At 55.6% G+C, this 26,747-nt stretch overlaps 1 protein-coding gene across 2 annotated transcripts in view; it reads right to left on the bottom strand.

The window, feature by feature from the left end:
- CHRDL2 (chordin like 2) overlaps positions 1 to 26,190 on the bottom strand; it is a 32,601-nt gene extending 6,411 nt beyond the window's left edge. For both annotated transcript variants that reach the window (XM_084893406.1, XM_084893407.1), the window contains exons 1-8: positions 25,548 to 26,190; positions 14,805 to 14,917; positions 9,874 to 9,967; positions 7,744 to 7,886; positions 5,378 to 5,471; positions 4,156 to 4,211; positions 2,272 to 2,440; positions 1,208 to 1,402 (exon numbers count right to left, since the gene is read on the bottom strand). In XM_084893406.1, the coding sequence (XP_084749532.1) occupies positions 1,208 to 1,402; positions 2,272 to 2,440; positions 4,156 to 4,211; positions 5,378 to 5,471; positions 7,744 to 7,886; positions 9,874 to 9,967; positions 14,805 to 14,917; positions 25,548 to 25,629 (946 nt within the window). In that variant the 5' untranslated portion in view covers positions 25,630 to 26,190. The remainder of the gene's footprint in view (positions 1 to 1,207; positions 1,403 to 2,271; positions 2,441 to 4,155; positions 4,212 to 5,377; positions 5,472 to 7,743; positions 7,887 to 9,873; positions 9,968 to 14,804; positions 14,918 to 25,547) is intronic.
- Between the last annotated feature and the right edge of the window lie 557 nt (positions 26,191 to 26,747).

Genomic DNA, 26,747 nt, shown 5'->3' with positions numbered 1-26,747 from the left:
TGTCGTGCTGCCCCCGAGCCTATTATTCTGATAAATAATAGTTATGCCTTAAGTTTGGATGTTGATTTACGATTCATAAAGCATTTTCATTAACCCTGTGTCTGAAGCTCAGAAAGGTCAAGCAACTTGTCCAAGCTCACAACAGTAAGTTAGGTAAGTCAGTCAGTAAGCAAGCTGACGTAAACACAAATATCCTGACGTGAATGCTGGGGTGGGTGGAGACTTAGGGTAATCGCAGCCACTCGGTTATCTCATTTGTGGAAGTAGCTGAGTTGTGAGAATTAAATGAAACGTATGCAATCACCGGGTGCTAGCAGGTTCCTGATGCATGTTTCCTTCCTCTTTCTCTTCTCCGTTCCTCTCCCTTCAGCTTTTCCAACAAAGCCCTTGAACCAGATGTGGTCAGGGCACAACCTCACCTTGCACCTCCTACCCCCTTGCCTTCTTTCTAGGCTGCAGGGTCTAGGCCTGCCCCTCACATCAGCTACATTGACACGCACAGGCTGTGCTTCTCAATGACATATTCCGACCAAAGTTCCCTTCGGCACATCCCAGGGTCACACGGCATTGTTGAAAAGAACTCAGCCGGCAAGTCTGGAAGCCTGAGTTCTAGTTCAGCTCCACCACCACTTCGCTTGTGACAGGGAAGTCCCTTCTCTTCTCTGGGTCTCGGTGTTCCCATATGTAGAGGAGGGTTGAAGGAAGACAGCAGGGGTCAAAAGTATGGTCTTTGGAGGAAGACAGATGAGGGTTCAAACCCCAGTTCTGTCACTGACCGTCGGTTGTGTGACCTGGGACAGGTATTTATCTCCTCGTTCTGTAAAACAGGGATCCCTGCCTTGTCGGTTGTGGTGGGGGTTACATGAATCCAAGCATGCAGAACACCTGCCTGGCACATGGGGAAGTGCTCAGTAAACGTGGGCTATTTCTCTTAAACGCCCTCCTATCCTAAGGGGCTATGACTTCATCGAGTCCAGAACACTATCTGATTCTACGTACACATGTCTGAGAGCCTCTGACGCTGTCTCTGTCACAGCAGATGGCTCTGCAGATAACACATTGCATGCCTGGCACTTTCTGCCGCTGTGCTCCCAGGATTCTGTGCACCTAAAAACCCAGCCTTCTGTGGCTCGGTGCCCACGCCCCGTCCACGTCAGAGCTGCTCGCTCCGGCTCGTGCCCTCCCTGCCCCCAGCTCCTCTTTGTACCTGGGCAGATCTTGCAGCACTTCCCCGCCACTTTCTCCGGGCGGTGGCAGGGGTACTCCGTGGGGCAGGTCACCCGCTGGCAGTCCTGGCGGCCGTCCTGGCAGGTGCACAGGATGCAGGGCAGGGGTCCGAAGGAGCGGAAGGCTGGATGCCACACCTCCCCATGGGAGTATGTCCTCCCACCATGCACGCAGGCTGGGCCAAGGAGGGCGGAGAGACAGAGGAGGGTCAGGGCCTTGAGCTCCAGCCAGAGCCCAGTAACAGGCAGGGGCGGAGCCTCGGAGAGCCCCTGCTCCACAGCCTTGCGCAGCCACACTGACTGGGAAGTGCAGGCCAGAGTATAAAACCGGCCCCACTTCCCTGACACCTCCCCCATCTCAGCACCCGGGGCTGTGACATGCTCAGTGAGGACTTGCGGAGATGGTGAGTCCTCCTCCCACCCTCACGGGCCCCTGTGGAGGAGCAAGGAGGGCGATGGCCTCACAGGGGGAGATAGGACATCCAGGTCTGTCAAGCTCTGGCAGGTCCCTCCCCCTTCCTCAGCCTCAGTGTCCCCTCTGCACCCACCCCACCCCCCTCAGTCGGGGTAGTGCCTCCCCACTCTGTGGCCATGGCTGCCCTGGTGGCCTCCTTCCCAGCCATCCTGACTGTCCTCCCGCAGCCCAGCTCTGCCCGCTCCTTCCGCTGTCAAGAACGTCCCCTCAGCACTTCCTTAAGTTAGAGTCAGTGATGGACGTGTCTGGAGCCCCTCAAGGACAGGGGCCGTTTTTCATCTCTCTGTTCTGGGCCCCTCAGTTCCCAGGAGAGACATAGCAGATGCTGGTTCTATCTCTGACTCCATACGCTGAACCTCAGTGTCCTGTCTGTCAAAGGAGGGGGGGATCAGACCTTACTACCTTGAAGAACACCTTTGTTTTGGTGTTCTATGCGTCTATAAACTCATCACCAAATTGAGATGGGAGAACCACTGAGTCAGGCTGGAGAAATGGGAGGTAGGAGCAGTCGGGGGGAAAGGGGGTTCCCCTTTCCCCACCTCAGGGGTTGGAGGAGGTTCCCATCCCCACCTTTCTTATGTTTCTCCTTCAGGACAATCTTGACCGTGGTGCTGCCTGCTCCCTTCGGCCGGAAGTGGCGAGGGATGAAGCCCAGAGGGGAGCTGAGGCCAGTGGGGGCTGGGGTGTCCAGGCTTCTCTTTCTCCCGCCGTCTCCTGAGCACGGATCCTGGGAATGTCTCTGCAGATGGCAGGGAGGGTAAAGGTCACCGATAGGCCACCGCCAGAGAAGGAGTGTCGAGGCACGGGCTGCAGCGAGTGGCCTGAGGGTAGACGCCAGCGTGACTTCCCGGTGAAGAAGGGGCCCGAGCTAGGGACAGAGCGATCTAGATGGGGTCTAAGATGTTCTCAGACAACGGGTCTTTGAAAACTCGGAGGGTGCTTTGGAAATCCAGCCTCCAACAAGCCCTTCTTAGGCCTGTCAGAGCCAAGGCCCTGGCACTGGGTGGGCAGAAGGGTTCGGGTCCTTATCTGGGTGACATAAGTGGTCAGGGACCTGGAGAACTTAATGTTTAAGAAGCAGAAGGTGAGAATGCAGTGAGGATGAATGTCAGGAAGTCCTTTGAGAAGCGTTAGGTGCTGGGACAAGGAGACAGGCCTCTGACGATCCCACCAGCACCCCGTGGGGCAAAGACGAGGAGCGGCCCCTTCCGGACACAGAGGGTCCCCAGAGCTCCAGCCCTGACCCCCTTCCTGAGCCCCTGGAATCCAAGGTCCCAAGACTCTCAGCTCCAGACCAGATGGGGAAGCTGGCAGGGACAGCAACAGGCGCGTGGTGAGGGCAGTGTCACGTGGTGAGGCCAGTGTCACGTGGTGAGGCCAGTGTCACGTGGTGAGGGCAGTGTCACGGGGCAGGAGCTTTGCGTAGTTTGGGGACCGGCAGCTCTAGGCCAGGGGAGAGGAGCCAGAAATCTGGGGCAAGTGGCAGAGCTTTACCCCACCTCACTGACCCCCATCACTCCCATTCCTTCTTCTGCAGCCCGTCCTGCTCTGCACAGTCTCAGTGAGCCCACAAGCGCTCCCAAAGCAGAAACCCTACCTAAGGCCCCAGCTCAGGCCCAAGCCCCTAGGAGGCCCCTGGGAAATGCTTGTCAGGTTGAATAGAGGCAAGAAGGGATTGAAGGGCCCAGCCCCCTAGCACACTGCCTTCCAGGGAAAGGATGGGGGGAAAGGGTCCTGGGGCACCGGCACCCAGACCCCACCTGAGAGGGCCCAGCCGAGGCGGGAGGATGAGCTGGCGGAGGAGAGGGGAGAGCTCTTGGCTCGGAGCCCTGGGAAGTCGCAGGGAAGGGAGCCCCACCTCCAGGGGAGCCAGGCAGAAAGAGCAGGTGGAGCTGTTCACATTGTTGGTAGCGCAGATGGCAGAGGCGGGGGCGTGAGCCAGTACAGGAGCCCATTCTCCCACCTCTTCCCTCTGCATCCGGAGAGAGCTGGGCAGTTCAGTGCACTGCAATCTGGACCGAGACTGAGAGGGGCCAAGACAGGAGGGGTAGCCCCAGACAAAGAAGCGGTATCTCAGGAGCCGGGTGGGGAGGGCGGGCCTAAATGAGAGGCCACGCCCCCAGGGAACACGCTGCTCAGAGGTGGCCGGAGTGAGGACAGACACGGGCTCTGGATGGAACAGGGTATAAGGGTTTCCCAGGAGGGACAGCGGTAAGTTTGGGGCCTGCGCCTGCATGGTTGGTGCTTCTTCCTGGCCCCTCCTGGCCCATCAGCCGTGATGGAGGCCATGACAGGAGGCTAAGGTGAGGGGCCGGACATGGTGGGACTCATGGAGCTGACCCAGGGGACAGGACAAATGAGGGTTCCTTGCTCCACCGTCATGGAGACTGGGGCCCTGGCTACCAGCCCACCTCCTCTCTTCTCCCCTCCCTGTCAGCCCATCCGTGTACTCACCGCCCCGCGGTGTGACTGTGCCATGTCCTCTTCGGCTGGCTTCTCACTTGACCCATCTGCAAACCCAGAGGGAAGTCAGATTAGCCTCTGCCTCCTCAGCCTTGCTGGCTGGACCGGCAGGCAGACCTCCACCTCCAGGCTCTGCCCACCTCCAGGGCCTATTGCTACCGTGTTTCCCCGAAAATAAGACATCCTCCGAAAATAAGACCTACTTACAGGTTTCCTTTTGGCTGAAATATAAGGCTTCCCCCCAAAAATAAGCCCCCCCCCCCATAGGCTAAACATGAGAGATTTGGTCCACTGATTCTGAAAGAAATGGAGTCACAAGAAATTCACCAGGAAATTCAGGAATTGGATTGTTATGATGATGTTCCAGAAGATGATGACATGATTGTCATTGAATAAATGAGTAAATTATTGATACTGCAGGATTCACAGTTTGTCTGGTTTGTGTTGACAACTACCGTACTACCGTTCCGTATACAGGTAATAAATTTCCTTTATTTTCATTTAACAATAAATGTGTACCATATTCTTCTTCATGGAAAAATAAGACATCCCCTGAAAATAAGACCTAGCGCACCTTTGGGAGCAAAAGTTAATATAAGACACTGTCTTATTTTCGGGGGAAAGGGTATTTCTGCAGCCCCAAACACCAGCAGGCCCCTCTGCCCCAGCGGGGACTTGTTCCCCCTTCTCATCATGGCGTCTCCTCCCATCGAGTTGCTGCCCCAGTTTTCACGCACGGAACCCCGGGTCAGCATGAGGTCTGAACTGCTGGGCTGGGCCAGAGCTGTGGTTCAGTGCCATCATGGACCGCCCAGAACCCACCCCTGCAGCCGCTTAGTCCCCGTCACTGGGCAGCCGCTGGGCCAGTGGAAGTTCGTGGCTGGGGGACAACCTCTTCCTCTTCCCTCCACAGCCCCAGCCTTTCCCAAGAAGCAGAAGATGACTTAGAGCACAGGTCACACTTGATATCAAGCAGAGGCAGCTCCCCAAGGCATCCCTTACACTGTGTCTCCCCCCTTCCTGCTCCTGGGACGGCAATAAAAATGCACAGCAGCCTCTGCGCAGGCTCAGCCTTCTGGGAGCGCCGGGCTGAGTCCCCGCCCATGAGGATGGAATGGTGTGCTAATGCGGAGTGTCTCTGAGGTTCCCCCTGCTCTAACGGCCCATGGCAGGGGGGTGGGGTGGGCATTGCTATATCTAGGGGCAGACTCACTTTTGCAGGCCTGGCAGCAGGAGCTGGGCAGTGGAAGGGGTGCAGGGCAGCCTGGTTCCGGGCAGGTCATGAGGCCGCAGTAGATCTGGCCCTCCTGACAGACAGAGCAAGCAGGAGTTGGGAGATGAGCTCTGGTGAGGACCGGCCCCTGCCGGGGGAGCACATGGCCTTGAGGTCTCCCCTGAGGTGGGAGAGGGAGGGAGCGGCAGAGTGGTGTGGGCAAGGCCCAGCCAGTCCAGAGGAAGGGTCCTCTGTCCCCCCCACTCCCTCTCCGGGCCCTGGAGTGGCATACTCCTCCGGTGGCTAAGGCACTGTCACACCCTGTCTCTCCGTGGGCTCCCACAGCCATTGGGTGAGGGGGGGCCCTTCCTTCCGGCTTACAGTGGGAGAGTCTGCGGGGCGCCTGGCTGCTGAGTCAGAGACACAGCCGGACAGGATGGACTAGAGCCCAGTCTTCCGGCTTTTCCTACCGAAACCAATGTCCTCCCCCCTGGCCTGGGAAGGGGGACCGGGCATCAGGGAGAGACACTGGAGGGGGATGCCTGGGGCTCCCCTTGCTCCCACTAAAAACCCTGCATCTGAAATGTTGGGACTCAGCCCCGAAAGGCAACACAGCCGGGGAAAGGGCCTTCTGGGAATCAGGAGGCCAGGCGACCTCTGACGAGTCACTTCTCTTCTCTGGGCCTCAGTTTCCTCCTCTGTGAGATGGGGGCACACCCATCTGGGCCGTGAAGATCAAATGAGGGGACAGTGGTGAAAATCCTTTCTACAATGTAAGGCATGGAACGGGGGGCAATGGTATATGTACAAAGATAATAATTTAATTTAAAAAAATAAAATGTAAGGCCTTTTTTAAAATGGGAGGAAGTTATATCACCTCAAGTCCTTTCCTTAGTAACATCTTCTCCACCGAGTCTCAAAAGGATTCTGAGCCCTCAGACAAGGCCAGGCGTCAGACCCGTATAAACAGGCATGAGAAGAGGGCAGGGGAGACCCATGTACTCAGGGAGAAGGGAGAAGACCTCTCACGTATGCGTTCCCCGCCCCACCATCATCATCTCTGTCTTTCCCGTAGCCCCCTCCTACAGCAGGCCCTCGTCCCTCCACAGGAGGCGGCGCGATGCAGGAAAAGGAGCGTGGGTTTGGGAGTCACGTGGCCCCGGGTCTGAATTCCGGCTCTGCCCCTTGACAAGCTGGGTGATGCGAGGGAAGTTGCTTGACTGCTCTGAGCTTCCATGTCTTCATCTGAGATCCTTCTCCCAGGGCCTCTGGGAGCTTGTGTACAGACATGAGACATTCCTATGAATCTAGCAGGTGCCATGGAGTACTAACAAAATAACATCGTCCCTGCAAAAACGATCCCTCTCTGCATTGACTTACAAGTAGTCACCCTCCTTTGTAAGTTGTCTGCCCGGCAGCACAGATACTTTGTGGGTCCGAGCCTTACTGAGGAGATGGAGAGGCTGGCCGAGAGAAGGGCCTCGCTCATGACCACACGGGGAGCCGTGGAAGAGCTGGGGCTCCCTCAGGGGTGTCCAACGCTAGTCTAGGCCTCCTCCCTCGCACCTCTACTACATCCGGTGATTATTTTAAACAGGGAGGACACTGGGGACCACCTGGTCAGACTTCGTATGCATGCAAAGGATCTGGGGCCCAGAGAAGTTTGGTGACCTGACAGTAAGGGAGACTGGAGAGCAGGGGTTTCTCCTGACAAGGCCCAGACAAGGAGCTGAGGGGCAGGCTGAAACCCCTGCAAACCCGTGGCAGGGCCACACCGAGAACCCCCAAATGAGGAGGGTGATCAGGCCTTGTTTGGCTTCAGCTGTGGCCCCTGTAACCTGCAGAGTCAGCCTCGCCTGTCCCTAAGCTCAGCTCTGACGACAGCAGGGGGCGTTTAGGCAGCTTCCGATTAAAATCCACTTGCTGCAATCTGGCCCTGTCTCTGTGCCCCAGGACTGATAACTGGTTATTCATTCACTTATTCATTCATTCATTCCCTCATTCATTCATTCATTCATTCATTCACTCATTCATTCAACCATCACTCAAGACATCCTCTGTATGCCAGGCCCTGGGCCAGGAGCAGCGGAAGATAAAGAAACGGATTGGGTACGTTCCCTCCCCTCCAGGAGTGCAAAGTCTACTGGAGGAAACAAAAAAGGAGCCAACGTCGGTCAAGGTGACCCGGGCTGCAACAGGCAGCTCAGGAGGGTGCAGACGCCCAGAGAGAGGGGACATGCTCCTGAGCCCATTCACCCTCACTTCGCTTTGACCGGGGAGAACCACCGCCCGCCCGCCCGGCCCCCACCAGGCCTCTCAGGCCCAGACCGCGGGCCTGGGCCGCGGAGACGGCGGGAGCCTCTTACGGTGCAGCTGCAGAGGACACACTGGTTGGGCAGGCGGGAGGGGAACAGCTCGTGGGCGCTGAACATCTCTCCGTGCTGGTATGTGGTCCCGTTGTGCTGGCAGGACTTTGGGGGGGCCCGGAGCCCAGAGGGCGTGTGAGGTTCTGCGGGTGGGGAGGGGCAGGAGAAAGAAGAAAAATGAGGTTCCATGCAGATCTAAGCACTTTGCCAGAATGAACTGGGCCACTTTTCTGAAGATTTTGGGTTTTAGGTTATTTTGGCATTTAAATTGAGTTCTGGCCTTCTCCCAGACGCCCACCCCCCCCCCCCCCCCCCGCATCAGCTAGCCAAGAAGAGGCCCTGCTGACACCTACATCTGACCTTGTCACTCCCGCCCATGGCTCCTCACCACGCCCTTTCGGCCCCCCAGTGTCTGAGCTGGTCCCGACCAGAGCCTGAGGCCAGGTCAGAAACCTCAGCTCCACCGAGCCCCACTCAGCGGGGACCTGTGGCAGTTCCTGTAACACTCAGCGAGCGTCCATGGGGCACCTCCTAGTGCCAGCGCCGCTCTAGGTGCTGGGGACACAGTAGCGAACAGAACAAGGTCCCTCGTGGGGTGACATCCTCGTGGTCAGCTGGGGTGATCTAGACTGTCCCTGTGCCTGGGGTAAGCTCCTGTCATTCTCTGGTCACCAGAGCCTCCCTCCCCATCACCTACCGGTTAGCCAGTGTCCATCCTGTCAGGAAGAGGGGCAAGCCTCAGCCTCCCATCCTGAGAGAACCTCTCAGACACCGTTACTAAACACCTCTGTATCAGGCACTGGGCTAGGCATTGGGAATGGAGTGCTGACAAGACTCAGCCCCGCCCATCAGGAAACTCACAATCTGATTGGTAGAGAGACATTCCAGAAGCAGTGATGCTGCTGCATGGACAGGGCTGGGGCACTGAGGGGTAGCCACTAACTCAGGCAGGACATGCGGGTGGGGTAGACAGGGGATGATGGTCTGAGCTGAGTCATGAAGAACATGTACAGTCAGGCAGGCAAAGCGGCAGGAGAGAGAGAGAGAAAGAGAGAGAGAAAAAGAGAGAGAGAGGGGGAGAGGGAGAGGGAGGGAGAGAAAGAGAGAGAGAGAGAGAGAGAGAGAGAGAGAGAGAGAGAGAGAGAGAGAGAGAGAGAGGAGCGTGTGAGGAAGAAGGGGCCTGGGCCAAGGCATAGTCAGCAAGGAGCGGTCAGGATTCCAGGAGTCAACCTCAGACAGAAGGAGGCATGCTGCCCCCTCACTAGGCAGGAGGAGGCTCAGAGCTCCTGCTCCCTGAGGGAATCCCGAGCCAAGAATCTCTGTGACCCAAGGCAGAGCCACGGTCAGATCCCACTACAGCCCCACCTGGAAAACGAGCCCCTCTGTCTCCACTCCACACAAGCCCCGAGCTCCCAGGAGAGCCCTGGCTTCAGAGCCTGGACTGGGCTGCAGTGGGGAGCCTCCCTCAGCCCTTCATGGTGCTCTGAGGAGGGATTCTCCTCTCAGCATCTCCCGCCCACACTTCTCAATCGGCCTCCCGCTGGCTGCCTCTCTTTGGCCACTTGCTTATGCCAGGTTCTTTGCTGGCTACCTCTCCTCTCTGTTACCTTTACCTCATAGAATCCCGATCTTAGAGGCTCTTACAATCTTAAACTCGTGGAATCATTGACATTTAGCATCAAGGTACAGAAAGCCCCTGAACCACAGTGCTGGGAAGAATCTCCGAATACACATACTCCAACCCCTCTGGTCACTCCCAGGCCCAGAGCTGTGGTCACGGGGCTCCCTGCAGGGCCTCCAGCCCCAGATCACTCACCTCCACTTGGACAGGCAGGTCCACTCCCTTGGCTCTGGCAGCCGGAGACTGTAGCCCACATGTGCCCTCAACAGGCCATTCACGCCCCTGTTTCCCCCGGCTGCTCCCCACAGTCCCTCCCCGCTCCTGCTAAGCACAGCTGCTTAAGAATGAGCAGCTTGCTGCTGCCCCAGCCCTCACCGGGTATCCAGGTGTTTCTTCCCCTGAGCACTCTGGTGGTGCCCCTCTCATTCCCGGGGCCTCCCTCTGCCGGAGGCTTGCATCGGAGGTGAAATAAGGATCAGGGGGCACAAAGGATGAAGGAGGTTACTTACCCACACACCGGGGACAGCACTGCTGTGGCTCAGTCACAGGCTGGGGGCAGTGGACGGGCGGGCAGTGGAGACGGTAACAATTCACATGGGCATTCTGAAGGGGACACAGAGGTTAGTTATGGTTCCAAAGAGCCATTGCCTCCCACCTGAACCCATCGTCTCCCCAAAACACTCATTTTAAGCCAGAGGTGGGATAAAAACAATAGACTCGTGTGTCCAGTCTCTCCCCTTCCCTTGCTCTCTTGTGTGGCTCGCCCATCCACGTTCCTCTCTGACCATGGAGGAAGGCACAGTGCGCATGGGCCTGTGACCCCTTCCTGGTGTTTGAGACACACCAGGGAAAGCCTTGAGTTATTTCTGCGTTGATCTGACGGTGTTATTTCAACTCCAGGGGTTTGTTCTTTGACCTCTGAGCCTAAACGTCACGAAGGCTAAGAGAGGAACGGGACATATGAGGACAGGTGGCAGGGATGGGAACAAGACTAGAAGCCTGGTGTGGAGCAGGCCCAGGGCTTTGGGATCCACTCCCTCAATCTCTGGGAGGTCCGGTGACCTTGGCACCAGAGAAGGAAGAGCCCGAAGTTCTAATGCTTTTTTCAAGGACAGCAAATGAAAGAGAAGGGAGCAGAGAAACAGGACAGAGAGAGATGAGAAGCTGGAGAGAGAGAAGCCACCACACCTTTTGTCGGTTTCCCCATCCCTAGGCTTCCCACACTGTATCTCCCCTGTTGGGAGGCCCATTGTACTATGTTGTAATGAACCATGTACAATACAACCGTGTCATCTATTCACCACGAATTCCCAAGAACAAGGACCACGTCTCATTCCATTCATCTCTGAATTGTCAGCATAGGGCCTGGCTCCAGGCTAGTACCTGCTGGAGTTTGAATGAAAGTGAGGGAATGAATGAGAGCCAGTAACAGAGGAATTGATGGTCTCTTTTTTAGAGAGATGGAGCCAACTTTGTTCAAATTTTGAAGTTGGCAAGTTTGTTTCCTGTCTCCTTGCACATCTGAGTGCCCGACGGCACTTGTCCCAGAGGTAGCCTCTTCCCCCACGGAAAACCCAGGCCCAGGCCTTAGTCCCTCCGGAGTCACTGCCCCCCAAGGAGTAATCTGGGCTGAGGCACCAGAGTCCACAGAATTGGTCTGAGCTCCATAGGGGGCCTTTAAGAGGCCTGGCACACATAGGGGTGCTTAGCAAATGTCCAGCGGGTGCACTGAGCCCTCAGGTGAGAAGGCAGGGTAGAGTGCGAGGAACTCTGTGGCGTGAAGAGGTAGAATCGATTCTGTCCTTGAAGGATTCCAGGGATGGAGACGATCAGCGACATGCAGCAGGAAGTGAGATGGAGAAAGGCCTGGGGTTGAAAGGGCAGGGGGCCTCGCAGCCAAAGGTGCCCCTCAGAGAAATAATAACTCCTGGGTGGGGGCTTTATGTTAAACAGAAATGCATTATCTCACCTCATCTTCTCAAGAACCCTAGAGGTGGATCCTATTGTCCACACTTTCAAAACGAGAAAAGAGCTTCTGAGAGGCGATGCTGCCTGAGATGCCACAGCAGGTAAACACACCTCCAGGGCCGTGCACTTTCCATGATGCTGAGCTGTCTCTGTGAACAGGGCGGGGACTCACGCATTCACTCAGTAGTCACTGCATGACTACTGTGAGCCAGGGACATAGCAGCGAATGAGACAGACAAGGTTTCTGCTCACATGGAGCTTTCATCCTTGCAGGGGAGAATGAAACAAACAAGTAACCCTAGCCAGTTTGGCTCAGTGGATAGAGCATCGGCCTGCAGACTGAAGGATCCCAGGTCTGATTTTGGTCAAGGGCATGTATCTTGGTCGCAGGCACACACCCAGTAGGGGGTGTGCAGGAGGCAGCTGATCGATGATTCTCTCTCTTCGATGGTTCTTTTTTTTCTTTTTCTTTTTTTAATATATTTTTATTGATTTTTTACAGAGAGGAAGGGAGAGAGATAGAGAGCTAGAAACATCGATGAGAGAGAAACACCGACCAGCTGCCTCTTGCACACCCCCTACTGGGGATGTGCCCACAACCAACGTACATGCCTGACCGGAATCGAACCTGGGACCTTTCAGTCCGCAGACCGATGCTCTACCACTGAGCCAAACCGGTTTCGGCCGATGTTTCTAACTCTCTATCCCTCTCCCTTCTTCTCTGTAAAAAAATATATTTTTTTAAAAACACACACAAAACAAACAAACAAACAAGTAGGAACAAGATCATTTCATGCCTGGCCAGTGTGGTTCAATGGTTGAGCATCGACATATGAACCAAGAGGTCACAGTTCGATTCCCAGTCTGGGCACATGCATGGGTTGCAGGCTCTATCCCTAGTTGGGGGCATGTAGGAGGCAGCAAGTTAATAATTCTCTCTCATCTTTGATGTTTCTATCTGTCTCTTCCTCTCTGAAGTCAATTTTATATATATATATATATATATATATATATATATATATATACACACACATATATATATATATATATTTAAAAGTTCATTTCCTATGTTAAATTGGTGATAATAATCACAGGGTAATGTGACAGAGTTACTAAGGTTAGACTATTTTAGAAGCAGAAGGCCGAGAAGGCCTCATAAGGAGGGAACACTTACGTTATGAACTGAGAGGAGAAGGAACCATTCGTGAGAAGATCCAGGGGAAGAATATTCCAGGTGGAGGAACAAGTAGGAATGGGTTTGGGGTGTTGGTGTGGGTAGGAAAGGAGTTTAGAGAAATAAGGCGAAATAAGATGAAAGTCAGATCACACAGAGACACAGCAGCGGGCAGGGGGAGGAGGGGACGGACGGTTGAATTTTTCTTTAGGTGCACCCTAAAGCTATTGGAGGGTTTCAGGGACTTCAGAATGACATGGTCAGTTTCATTGTCAGCAAAGATGCTTCTTGATCCTAGGTGAGGTATGCGCTTAGAGAAGGGACAGGGATGCATAGCATCCAGGTGAGAGATGAAGATGCTTAGATTAGGGGGAGCAGGATGGTGAGAGAAGTGAAGAGATTCGGGGTATATGTCAGGGGCATCGGCTATAGCTCTTTGGGTTGAGAAAACCGGGCATGTAAACTCTGGGGAGGGAGGAATGAATGAGCTTCCGTGGATCACAAAACTTGGACTTTGTCAACTGGACCACATAATATGTCTGGAATTTTCTGTTTGGGTTTCCTTCCTGTTCTTTGGCTGTATTTCATCAAGTTCTTTTTGAAAAGCTGATTGGCCTCAGATGTGCTAAGGAACACCAAGGGGGGGGGGCAGTCCTGGGGGATTGTGCCCCTGTGGGCGTCAGAGTTCCACCTGGGCCAACATGGTAGAAGTAGGAGGGAGTCAGAGGGAAAGGCCGCAGGAGGAGGGAGACCCCAGTGATCAGAGAGAGGAGAGGGGCTGGCCCACAGACCACCTACTTGCCAGAGTCCCCTCTGATTCCCTTCTCTGCTCTCTCCCTGAGCTGGGGATTGTTTAACAAGGCTCTGACTGGCCTTCTGCACGCCTCTCGTGGCTTTTGAAGGAAAAGAGAGGGCCTAGGGTACCGGCTCCAGCTGGGAGCTAGGTAAACCCTCCCTCCAAGCACCAGCACCAGACAGAGATTGGTGAGGACAGCATGCCAATCAGGCGGGGCTCCAAACAACTAAACTAAACCAAGGAATGTTTTAAGCCTCCTTACTCCTTCCCTCCTTCCCTACCCTTCCCACCTTTACGTGGCCTGAGGATTCTGGACCACGTGGAGGTCTCTTTTATCCCACCCGGTTGATTGTACAAGGAAGGCCTTGTGAAGGCTGCTGGGTTGGGGATGGGTGGCAGGAGAGAAGAGGTGAACAAAAAGACAGGGTCTGCCCCAATCTGTTCAGCCTTCGGCAGGACACCGAAGTGGACAAAGGAGAGCGCCCGGGAAAACCTGCTCTCAGGCTCCACCCAGGAGGGGCAGTAACTGGCAGACACAGTACCTATGATCCTGGCCAACAGGGATCAGGATACAGGGATAGAGAAATGGATGTGGGACCCAGAAGGAGAAAACGCTTGTAGGTGAGGAATCAAGTGAGACTCTTGGTCGAGGTGGCATTTGGCCAAGCCTTGAAGAACAACCCTCTGGACCAGTGGGGTTAGGGGATGCATCCTAAGGCGGGTGGCAAGAGAGGGCTGGAGGAAACAGCATGAGGAAAGGAGGAGAGGGAGGCCTGGTCAGAAAGGTTCTTTTGTGGTACACAGGAAGCGGGGAGGCTGGCCCCGGCGGGGTGGAAAGACAGCTGGGATGAGAGATGGGACAGCCGCATCCCGGCCCAGCCTAGCTGCTAACTCCTTGTGTGACATCTCTGAAAGGGGTGAGCAGTAGTGGCAGGTATTGTGTACTCCCAAGCTCCTAGGTGTTGGAGGCCGGGCGTAAGCTGACAGAGTCCTTGCACCTGAAGGAACTGATAAGATTCAGTCCCCTACCCACACGGTGTTGTTCCCAAGCTTGTTCGGATGGCGATTTCCAATTATCGGCAAAATGAGAGCAACTTTTCATAGCTTACCAAAAAAATCTATAACTATGTACTGAAATGTACTATACCAAAAGTTTGCCTTTCTACTCTGTCTCTCCCCTAAGAGAGTAAGAGAAACTAAGAGTACATTCCTCCTGACAAACCTCCTATTCAAATGTTTATGTATGAAACACATGACACAATTAATAAAGATACTACGGTCTATCGGCGGCTTGCAGCCCTCCCGATCCCGCTTTCCTATCTTTCTTTCTTTTCTCAATTCCCACCTCTCTACCTCAACCCGATTCACCCATCAAACTAGCCCTAACACCTAGGGAGCCTGCTTCCAGAGTGCTCCTGACCTCCAGAGTCCCTGACCTTGACGTCTCCCAGGGTCTCCCAGACATACCTGACACGGGTGGCCCGGGGGCCGGAGGCACCTACCTCGGAACACGTGCAGCGCAGGCAGTACATCAGGCCCTGAGGCTCCAGGTAGGGGTGCCAGCTCTCGCCCGGAGAGTACTTCTTCCCGTGGAAAAGGCAGAACATGTCTGGGCCTGGCAAACCAACCAGCGCTTTGTCAGCCCCAGGAGGCTCCGACCAAAGACCCTGCCTCACCCCTCCTTCTTCTGGCTCCAGGAAGAATGTCATCTGCATCACTCAGGCAGCAGAGAATCCACTGGCCATGCTCTCCCAGGCAGGCGGCCCGAGCACCTGAGCTTGAATCTCAGCTGGACCAAGCTCACTTGCTGTGTGACTCCAGGCACGCCGCTGCCCCTCTCTGAACGTGAACACTTCTCTCATGGGTGAGGTGAGGGATGAAGCAGGGAAAGTGCTTTAAAGATTCAAATTGTGGTATAAATGCTAGTGACCATTAGATGAATGATTTGAGGCCCGGAGAGGATAAATCACACTCCCAAGGTCAGGCAGCAAGCCAGTCACCAAGCAGGGATGACAGCCTCAGTCTAACTGGCTCCGTCTGCCCTCAGAATCACACTTCCTTCCTTTTCCTTTGTCTCACTTTGCTTATTTATTTACTATATCTCTATCCTCCCCTCCCTTGCCCTTTCCTGCTCTCTCTCTCTCTCACCTTCCTTTTGAATAAAGTTACGTACTCAAAGCAGTTTTCTTGATTTCATATAATACTTTGTCCCTGTATCTCAGCCAGCTGTGATGGATAATGCTTGATTTGGGAAAATAAAGTACTGCCTAGTGGAAGGTTAGAAAACTGACTTCACTGTCCTTAAAAATAGACATGATGATTGTGTGTGTGATTGCACATCAATTACTTTTGTCATCTGCATATTCATTGTCAGTGCGGAGATGAATGCTTCTACAAATGTTTGCAATAGTTAGCTCTCCTGTGTGCTAGCCCTCCTGCAATCCTGTTTTCTTCAAATGTCCACCTCTCTCTCACTTCCTGAGGCCAACCATTGGGCTCTTTCTAGAACACACCAGCCCCCACCTCTTATCCTCTCACTGCTTAGCAGCAGGTCAGGGATCCCGGTCAGACTGAAGCTCTTGGCCCCATCCCTCTGCCTCTCGCCCTGTCCTTCTCACTCTCCTCCACTGAGGCACCTGCTGATTTTTACACCCCCAACGAGATGCTGTCATTCCCATAGGCAAGCTCTCCGTTATCTGAAGAACAACCTGAGCTCTTTGAGGGAGGTACCAGGAGACTCAGTACCAGCGAAATGTCCACAGAGCTTTGTTGAATTAAATGAGATGGACATATAGAGAAAGGATCCAACGTTTCTCAGCTAACTTCTCTTTACATACATTACTTACCTCATTAACATTCTGGCTTTGAAAATTAAATGGGTTCATGCTTGTAAAGTGCTTCCGTGGCTCAGTTTCTGACTTAGGATAACCACGGTAACAACAACCCTGCAGGATGGACATTATCATCTTGAATAGACGTGTAAAATTACGGAATCACTGGGTATCGGAAGCGGTGCACTTGTAGGGGGCGCTCACACACAATGCACAATTCCCTCTCAGGGCAGGTCTGGGCTGGCGCTCGGCCCGGCTCAAGGGCCATTCCCACCCAACCTTCAGAAAATGTCCTCTGTGAGAGGCTGAAATCGGCTCCCTCTGGCTCATCGCAATGCTCCGGCTCTGCCTCTTGGGCCTCTCAGAACAAGGGTTTGAGGCCATGGTCATGAGGCCTCAGAGTCTGTGTTTCGATGACCATTGGGGACTGAGGAACACAGGGCTTAGTTCCTTCCTTACCCCTCTTCAGTCCCCCAAAGTAGAAGAGGGGGTCAGACAGATGATCCGGTTCCCAGCAAGGCCCCCGGCTGGCCCGTATCAAATGAGGAGTGTTTATCTCCCAGCCTCCACTGGCAGAGAGGGCGGGACACGGGCCCAGCCGGGATCCTTGTGGGAGCCAGCCCAACTCTCCAAGGATTGAATAATGTCTTTCTTCCCCAGTCCCCTCCTCCGGCAGGGAGGGGCGATTGCAACACGACCTCGGCCTTAGATCTCAGCCGTGTGGCTGAAGGAACCTCGTCCCACCTTCTTTGGGGCAGCCCTGTAGCCGGGCTCCTGTGCCAGTTGGCACGCCCCTCCGCTCACCGCCCGCCCGCACAGAGAGACTGCCTCCGCCCATGGCCAGGCCAGGAGGCCCCGCCCCCACCCACAGACCTGGCCGCAGCTGAGAGCGTGGGGGGCCTGGCAGGCCATCCCTCAACCCCAGGCGGCCAACTGCAGCCTCAGCCCCCACCTCACCATGCCCTCCTGGGTGAGAGGCACAGGGAAGGGTGACAGTGCCTGGAGCTCCCTCTTCCTCTAAGGAGGTGGGTGCCCAAGGCCATGTCAAAACCAGGCAGGAGGGTTACTGCCCGCAGGGGTGGTCTCTCCTCTGTCCCTACAGTCTTGGCACTGGCCCCACCCTGGCACATGGCTGATGGAAGGGGCGACAGGTCCTCATGCTGCCCGTTCACGGGGGCATCGAGGAGGACTCTTCCCTTCTCTGAGTCTCAGCGTCCCATCTGAGACTGTGTGTGTGTGTGTGTGTGTGTGTGTGTTCTACCGTTTTCGGCAGATAGTTCCTAAATCCATGATTTCAAAATTCTAAGACTCCAAGGTTCTAGGCCTCTAAAATTCAAGATTTGAAAATTCCATGTTTCTAAGAGCCTGCATTTCATTGGAATGTGAAGCCTCTAGAATTGTACGGTTTTGTGGTCTAAGATTCTTTTTAAAAATATATATATTTTATTGATTTTTTATAGAGAGGAAGGGAGAGGGATAGAGAGTTAGAAACATCGATGAGAGAGAAACATCAACCAGCTGCCTCCTGCACACCCCCTACTGGGGATGTGCCCGCAACCACTGTACATGCCCTTGACTGGAATCGAACCTGGGAACCTTTAGTCTGCAAACTGATGCTCTATCCACTGAGCCAAACCGGTTTCAGCTAATATTCTATCTTTTGAAGCTTCTATAAGCTAGCACGTGTTTATGATCCCACACACCCAGCCTCTCAGGAGCTCCCAGGGGAGGTGGGACAGGGTTCAGGGAACCAGCAGGCCGTATCCTGAGTGACGTGGGAGGAGGCAAAGTCTGTCTCTCACGTCCCCTCCCTCCTACTCCCTTTAGTCCTCTGTGGCCTCCCACGCCTGCCCTGACCTTGGGCCTGCCCTGCTGTCTCCCCACCCCACCCCCACCTTTCCTCCCCACCCCCTGCACCACATCTTCCTCCAAGTCAGAGGGCCAAGAGGCCTTTTGGAGGCCATGGCCCCTGGCTGTGGTGTCTGATCGGGAAAAGACTGCTGGAGGGGGAAGTTTTCGTTTGAAAAGAGGTACTGACCCTGTTTTAGGCTTCATGGAGACACAGAAGAAGTAAAGTTAAAGAGATCTCATCCCCCTCAAAATCCCTCACTCAGTGGACTCTGGCTTTGGAGTCAGATCGGCCAGTGTTCAGACTGGATTTGGCCTTCATTTGCAGCCTGAGTTTAGACACGTTACTTAGCCATTCCAGGCCTCAGTTTCCACATCCATTAAGTGGGATTAGTAATCATCTCTACTTCTTAGGGTCATTGTAGAATTAAATCAGATAATACATGTAGTATGCCTAGTGCCTGATATACATAGTAGATGCTCAATTAAATGGTTGGTGGACATTCGCTCCCCAAAATTTCTGACCGTCTGTTTCTTACGGTATTTCTTTTATTCCCAGAATCCTATGAGTAGCCGCGGGCAACCTATTAGGGCATGAACATCATGGATCCTGCCACCGAAGTCAAATCTCCTTTTCAACCTCACCAACCTCGTTTCTGGGGGCTGCTGGTATTCTCCTAGCCCGACTCACAAGCCAGACTCTCTCGACCCCACCTGATGTATACACAGACCTCGGGCCTTGGGGTGGGATGCAAGATCAAAGTGGGCCAGAGAAGTTAGAGGAGCGAGCGGGACGGCAGGAGTGAGAGACCAGAGACCAGGCTGGAGAGAGAGGCAGGGACTCAGACAGGCCTTGACAGCCTGGGGGCAAAGGAGAGCCACAGAAAAGCTTTACACCAGGGCATGCCAGGGACCGGGTTTGCATGTTAGGAACAGCACTGTGGCCGTAGGAATGGAGAGTGGATTGGAGGACAAGACGCGAGGCAGAGAGGCCAGGAGGAAGCTGCTGCCGTCGCCTGTTTGGAGATAACGTGGACCTGGACCAAGAAAGAAGCAGTGCCCACAGGCAAGCGTGCAGATCTGAGGAACACTTCCCGGTTACAGTGGGCAGGCTTTGGGACAGACTGGATGCGGGTGGAGAGGGGGAAGGAGCCGTCAGGATGGGACTGAGCCAATAGGGGGTCTGGGGGACCTGGCACCATAAGCAGCGAGTGCTACTATCATTAATAATAGCAACACTACTTCCCGCTATTCACTGAATGAGCTTTTTATGTAGCAAGTTTCAGACATGTCCATGGGCCTGGTACGTGGCAGTAAGACACGGTGCCCGCCCTCCAGGACGGTGTGCAGTTTGACCACCGCTACGACAGTGGGCGCATCGGCTCTTCAGGGAAGGCTTCCTGAGAAGAGGCCTGAGCCGAGTCTCGAGGAGCTAAGAAGGTGCAGGGGGACAGCGGTAGCTTTGTACAAAGGCGCAGGGGTGGGGTGACCATGGCCCCTGCAGGCCACTGTAGGCAACTGGGGTGCCCTGGGTGCCCGTTCCCCCTCCCGTAGGAAGCATCCACTTGGATAAGCCACAGCCAAGGCTCTTTCTCTAGCCGGACACTGACGTACAGTGACTGGACTCAGTTGACCTAGTCTGCATTCAGGGCAGCAGTGTTTACCGGTCAGCGTCCAAATGCTATCAGGCTGCCCAGACTGTCAGAACCTGGCTCCCTCTTGCTTTTCCTGAAAATCGCTCTGTGATAGCCCTGCCAACACTTTCAACCTCATCTCCTCTTGCTGGATTTCTCATTCTTCCACCCTCGCCCCCTCCCCCAGGCTCCTTCACACTTCTGTGTCTTCTCACCTGTGATTCCCCCCCTCCAATGTCTGTCCAACTCCTTCTCATTCTCAAAAGCCTGTGTAGGTGCCATCCTTTCTGTAAAGCTGCCCCAGCCTCCCAGGCCCCCGGCCAATCCTTCCTCGGGGCTCCACAGCCCTCTGTCACTACTCTCATCACACTGGGTTAGAAGTATTTGTTAAACAGGTTCTTCTTCTTTACTCCACCATGAGCTTCTCGAGAGCAAGAAGCAGATCTTGCCCGGCTGGCGTGGCTCAGTGGTTGAACGTCGACCTATGAACCGGGAGGTCGTGGCTCAGTGCCTGGTCAGGGCATATGCCCAGATTGCGGGCTCCACCCCTAGTAGGGGGTGTGCAGGAGACAGCTGGTCAACGATTCTCTCTCACAGATATTCTTATCTCTCTCTCTCTCTCTCCCTCTCCCTTCCTCTCTGAAATCAACAAAAATGTATTTTTTTTCTCTTAAAAAAAGAAGCAGATCTCAATGACTATTTCCGGCGCTCCATGCAGAGCCTACACAGAGGGGGTGCCTTGGAAGTGAATGCGTGAAGAAAGATGGAGTCAACGGAGGGGGTGGCTCTGGAAGAAGTGGTGATTGGTGGCCAATATTCCTTAAAACCGCTTTCTTTAACAAAAAGAGAACTTCACTATGTGATAGGAGAGCCAAATCTCTCTCTCAGCACTTTGGCTTTGCCACCTAACAGAAATTGGCCTTTGACCTCCCTTTTCCAGGTCTCACCATCTGAACTACCAAACCACGCACCATGTACAAAAAGGTCAAGAGCCTGGGCAGCTAGGGGATGAATGAGTCCAGGATATTCACATGGGAGTCAACATTTCCAAACCTCGAAACTCTCGTGCTAAGAGAAAGGGCTCGTAGTGGGCAGTGCGGTTGGGAATTCTTCCACTAGGAAGCAGAAGAGACAACCAGAAAGATGCTTCCGAGCTACAAGGGAGGCTGGAGGGGATCAGGAAGGGCTGGGGTGTGAAGAGAGAGGCCTGGACCTGTGGGTGGCCTGGCCCCAGCCTGCAAGAACTCAGGAGTCCTGCACGAACCAGGCTCCACAGGAGTGCGAGAACGTTTACATCTTATCCCTCGCGCCCACACGGCCATACTCTGTGTATTTATAGTCCCCTTTCTGCCCTAACAGATTGCTCCCCTCTAAGCCATAAGCTGTGAGCACTGGTACCCAATGTGGGAGGCCTCCCAAGGGAACCGGAAGTGAGAACCTCAGTTCCTCCGAGGGTGAGCTCTAGGGAAGGGACCCTCGCTTCTCTGAACCTGACTCCTCTCATCTGGCCCGGGACAGCTGTTCAGAAGCATAGACTGACCTCAGTGCAGAGGATCATTACATCGGGAGAGGGTCATGGGCAGAGATGAGACTGTGTATGTTCCATTCTAGAACATATCACACTTAAATTCACAGGGTCTTAAAACGATGTGGGGACCGAGAGGTGAGGTCCAGTCCTCTAACAGATGTGGAAGTTAAGTCCCAGAGAGGAATCAGGGCTTGCCCAAGACCATCGATGTATGCCAGCACAAACTCCAAAGCCAGTCTTCAGATAGCTGAGGGAGGTGCTTATAGAAAGACCCATCCCCTGAGGAATGGGACCAGAAAAAAATGGCTTTAAATTGCAAACAAAGGAACTCAGGGGAGACATAGGAAGATCCCAACTAGGAGAATGAGTAACGGAAGAAAACTGTGGGACAGCCTTCTCCGGATGGGGTCCTGCCCAGAGGCATGGATGTCTGAACGGATCTCCTCACCCTCCAGGGGCACCCTTTGCACGACTGTCCTCTTATTTGGGAGTCCGAAAGATTCAAGGTCCTCTCCCAGAGCCAGGCGCCGTGGCCAGTGGCTGGGGAACTTGAGAGGCCAGTCCTACAACAGGTGCAACAGCTGGAGCCACTGCGCAGCTGTTGCCCGACTCTGGCTCAGAGGTAAGCAAGCGAGTGAGTGAGGCAGAGCCCTCTACTGGTGGGAGAGAGGAGGTGCAGAACTGCCCAGACAGACCTACAGAGGGCCTGCCTGGAGCCAGATGCCAGGCCTTCACTGAGGCACGCACCCCTTCCCCGTCCTGTACATCTGGACAGGTGGATGGAGATGTGATTAAGCTGAGCAGAAAAGCAGGGTCCCCACTGGTGAGTCTCCCTCACTGCCCCATCCTCTCTAGGAACTCTCTGAGGGTATCTACTCTACTCTTCCCAGGCAGGGCAGGAGGGACCCCCCCCCCCCCCCAACTTCCCCATCCTCACCAAAACTCCCTTCTCTAAAGGTCTGAGGACACTCAGAATCAAGGCAATTGCATCTTTGGATCTTAGCGCCTAAGGGTCACAGGATGTTAAAGCCAGAGTGGTCCTCAGTGATTATCTATTTGGGTCCAACCATCTAGCTTTCTAGTGGGGAAACTGAGGAGCAGAGAAAGGGAGCTTGCCCTGTGTCACAGTTAGACTTGGTGGCAGAACCAGCGCTGGAGCCCTGGCCTTCTGACTCCATAGGAGCCCCCTTCCCACCCCGTCTCTGCTTCTGGGGTTTGGGATGATTCTGTCATCTGGGAACAGAAGCTTCAAGCCCCTCCCACAGCACAATAACCCACGGAGAAAGAATAGAGAGATCAACGTGTCTACTTCTTAACTGACTCTCCTGAAAGCAGGATCGAATTGAGAGAGAGGAGAAGAAGCATGCTGAACCCCTTAGGGGGAGGGGCAATTTAGTAAGGAAAGGGCACAAAAGAGAGGCGCTGATGGGGGGAGGGGATGAGAGCATGGGAGAGGGAGTCAGGATACCAGGCGGGTTCTCCTTCCTTAGAGGGATGAGTGCCCAACGTGACCCCTGTGCGTGCAGGCGACTCCACCCGGGGCTGGAACCAGCACTGCTCAGTGACCAAGTCAAGGGTACGGAATTGGGGTTCAATCTGTGGCCACGGTTTGAGACCCAGTCTGGGTAAAGGACTCAATCTGTGGCTGGGAACTAGAGCTCAGGATAGAATAACCTTTGTCTGAGTAGCTGCCACGTGCGCTCACTGGCCCCTGGCGTTCACAGGGCTGGGCCACGTCACGAGTCCGCAGACGTGAGGATTTCCATCTGTTGGCACCACGTCCGAAGGCACCTGAGAGGTCCCCAAGGGGTTTCTTACCCACAACAGGCCTGCGATCTGACTTAAACCAAGACAAGGACCTTCGTAAGAGACTTCATAGCCACTGACCAGTGACTTCAGGGTGGTTTCCGGATTTACCCATTGTCCCCAGTAGACAAAATGAGGCTCAGAGGGGTGAAGTGATTTGTCCCGATTCATACAACCAATAAAGGACAGGCCAGACATGACCAGCCGGGGCTCTGTTCTTCCCTTTAATCAATTCGCTGTGTGGCTGTGGGCAAGTCACTAACCCATGTTGGGGCTTAGTGTAACTGTAAGGATGGGAAAACTGAGGGGTGGAAGCAGATGATTTTCAAAGGCTATTCCACCTCTGACATCCGGGAATTGGAACACCTCGCCTAACTCAGTAAATCTGCTCTGTTATTTCCTGGGGGGGGGGGAGAGGTGAGGGGGGGCGGCTAAGCTCCAGGCTGCAGCAGAGACTGACCGCTGACAGGTCCCGGTGAGAGGTCCGGACCTGAAGCCAGGGGAAGCACAGGGGAAGGGGGTCGGGGTGGGCCAGGTGGCCAGGGAGGTTTGTAAAAGAGGGATGTATGCCTCAGCAAGGCGAAGGGCTGACAAGACATGGAAGGCCATGGGGAGTGCTGTGGGTTGGACATGAGCAACCCTGCAGGGTGACCTGATGCTGGGGCATCTTTCCAAGGTACAGTAAGGGCGACAATATCTGCAGAGCCACCCCGGGGGCTACGGAGGATGTGCCAAGTGGGCAAGGCAGGCAGGGCGGGCATCCTGTGCTAAATCCCTCTGAGGAACAACAGGGAAGTGCTAGGAGGAAACCTCCGGGGCCCAGGAAGGGGGAGGAGGCAGGACTGAGTGCGGGGCATTGTCCTGAGCCCTTTGGCACAGGCACCTTCTTTATCCTCCCCAGAACCCGTTGGGTTCCAGGTGAGCATGTGCCTTGGGCAGATGAAGAGACGGAGTCTCAGAGAAGTTGTGATTTATGAAAAGACACACCACTGCTAAGGGGCAGAGCCGGGACTTGAACCCAACACTGAGCTCTTTCCATGGCTTGTTCCTGTGGACGGCTAGGAAGCTCATGCCGCTGGGGGCTCAGGGACAGCCGGACACGCAGAGACAAGACTGAAACACCATTCGGCCCCACGGGCTCCAAAAGTCACATGGGAACGACAGGCAGAGATGGGGAGCTGGGCCGTGAGGAGGAAAGGGCGCGAGGTGGGGTACTGGGTCTCCATCCTGGCTCTGCCCTGTCTAAGCTGGAGTAAGTCACTGCCCTCTCGGGCCTCAGCTCCTTCCCCGGTACTGCAGGATTTGAACTAAGTCCCTTCTTTCTCATTAAGAGAATCCTTGGTTCTGTTTTATATCTTCATGGCATTCTAAGAGATTGGCAAGGGATGGGGTGAGAGGTCCACCAGCCTATTCGGGGACAGTGAGGAAACTGAGGTTCAGAGATCATATAGACTGTGTCCAAGTAGAAAAGCCTGAATCGGAGGACTGATATACTGAAAGAACCTACCATAAGCCAATGAGTTGCTTTACACGTTTTTGTGTTTCTAACTTAATCCTCTCATCAGTTCTGGGTTTGTTTTTATTTTATTTTTCTTACTCCCATTGTATAGGTTAAGAAACTGAGGTTCAGGGAGATGCCCTCCCTGCCTGCCTCCCACCAGCGGGTATTCAGCGTGTCTGGGATAGTGAAGACTGGCTTCTCGCGCTGTGCCTGCTGCCTCCCAGGCTCTCACAAGTCCAAAGCAGCTCCTCCCAGGCCCCGGGGGCAGGGGAAGGCACGGGGTTTGGAATTGTGGAGCTCTGGCTTGGATGGCTGGCTAGCTCTGCACACAGAGCGAGTCTCCTCTCTCAGCCTAAGTCTTCTCATTTGTAAAATGCAAATGAGACCCACCTCCTGGGAGTGTTGTGAGGATGAAAAGCGAGAGCAGAAGGGGAAGGTTATCCTAGTTAGCTGTTCTTTCTTCCCACCAGCTCTTTATTTCATTTAAATATATATATATATTATTTGTATTGATTTCAGAGAGGAAGGAAGAGGGAGAAAGATAGAAACATCCGTGATGAGGAAGACTCATTGATTGGCTGCTTCCTGCACGCCCCCTACTGGGGTTGGAGCCTGAAATCCCGGGGAATCGAACCTGGGACCCTTCAGTCCGCAGGCTGATGCTCTACCCACTGGGCCAAACCGGCTAGGGCCCACCAGCTCTCCTTAACTCGCAGAAGCCTTCTCCTCTTCATCACATCAAACACAGGGGACTACGCTAGGAACAAGTGTCCCCCGCCTCCATCCTCCAAACACAACGGCCAGCCCTCTCTCAGGCTGCTCCCAGCCCTCCATTCTCAGATCCAGGACAGCAGCCCCCGCGGCTCTGCCTTTTGCCAAGTCCCCTCTTTCCCTCCCACCCCCACCCCCACCCGCAGGCTCCCAGGCATCAGCCCTTACCTGTCCGCGGAGGAGCGCCACCCCTCCGGCACAGGTGCTGCCCCGGTGCCAGGCACAACCCTTTGGGGTCCCCCCAATCTGGCACTTGCTCCCCGCACATCCCGGGGGCTCGCACCCCTCCTCTGCCCACCGGGTGCCTCCACCCACCCGCTACTTACGGGCTCGAGCGTGGGAGTCCAGGGGGAGCCAGAGCAGCGCGAGTCCCAGCAAGGAGGAGAGGACCCTTCCCTCGGGAACCATCCTTCCTTCCCCCGGGGCCGGGCCGCCAGGTGCGGGGCCGGCGCGGGCGGCGGAGGCGGCGAGAGGAGAGGGACCCCGGGGCACCGGGGCACAGGGGCACCGGGGCACAAAGCGACCGCAGACCCGGCGGGGCTGCCGCTACAGCGGAGAGGCAGACAGGGGTCCCTAAGGGATGCCCAAGGTGGGAATAGGAGGGAGGCGGAGAGAGGAGAGGGGACCCCGGGGCACAAAGCGACCGGCAGACCCGGCGGGAGAGGCAGACAGGGGCGAGGAGGAGACGGCGGGGACCCGGGGGGATGCCCAAGGTGGGAATAGGAGGGAGGCGGAGAGAGGACAGGAGGGCTGGAGGCAGGAGACGGGGAGACGGGGCAGGGATGCCGGAGGGGAAGCGCAGCCCCGGCGGCGGGGAAGGTGAGGCGGAGACGCGGAGGAGAAAGCCGGGAGCGGACCGGGGTCCGCAGGGCGCGCGGCGCGGGGCGAGGCGCGCGGGGCCGGAGGGCTGCCCGGGGCGCGGCGGGGGCGAGGCGGCCGGCGCCCCCCGCTCCGGGGGCTCGGACTCGGGCGGCGGGGCGGCGGGGGCTGGAGGTCGGGCGGCGGGGGGCCGGGGGCCGGCGGGGCAGCGGGGCCGGCGGCGGAGGCGGCGGGCGCGGCGGGCGCGGGGCAGGCTGCGCGGGGCCGGCGGTGCTCGCCAGGGGCGCCAGGCGCCGCGCTCGGGCGCATTTGTACTTTGCCGCGGGAAGCAGCAGCCCGGCCTGGCGCTGGCCTGGCGCTGGCGCCTCCTCCGGGGCACCGCGGGCTCGGTGGATTGGCCGCCCGAGGAACAGGCCCACTTTCTCCCCCTCCCCCCCCTCCTCCCGCGTGCAGGTCTCCCGGACGGAGGACGCTCCAGGCGCGGCGCCGGGAGGAGGCAGGCGAGGGGGCTGGGGAGGGGGAAGGGGCCACCGGGGCCAGGGGCTTTAACCCCTGACTTCCCGCGACGCCCCGAGTGCAGGGGAGCGAAAGGCACGCGGGCTTCTGGTGGAAGAACTTTCGGGGGAGGGAGGCGGGAGGGAGAGAGGCGCTCAGGTGGGCGAGCTCGGTGCGTGCACAGAGCTCGGGCTCTCAGCAGATTCAGTACA

Source organism: Pipistrellus hanaki (assembly GCF_964339955.1).
Source record: "Pipistrellus hanaki genome assembly, chromosome: 9".
Taxonomy (NCBI): Eukaryota; Metazoa; Chordata; class Mammalia; order Chiroptera; family Vespertilionidae; genus Pipistrellus; species Pipistrellus hanaki.
This window is presented reverse-complemented; position numbering and strand designations above follow the sequence as displayed.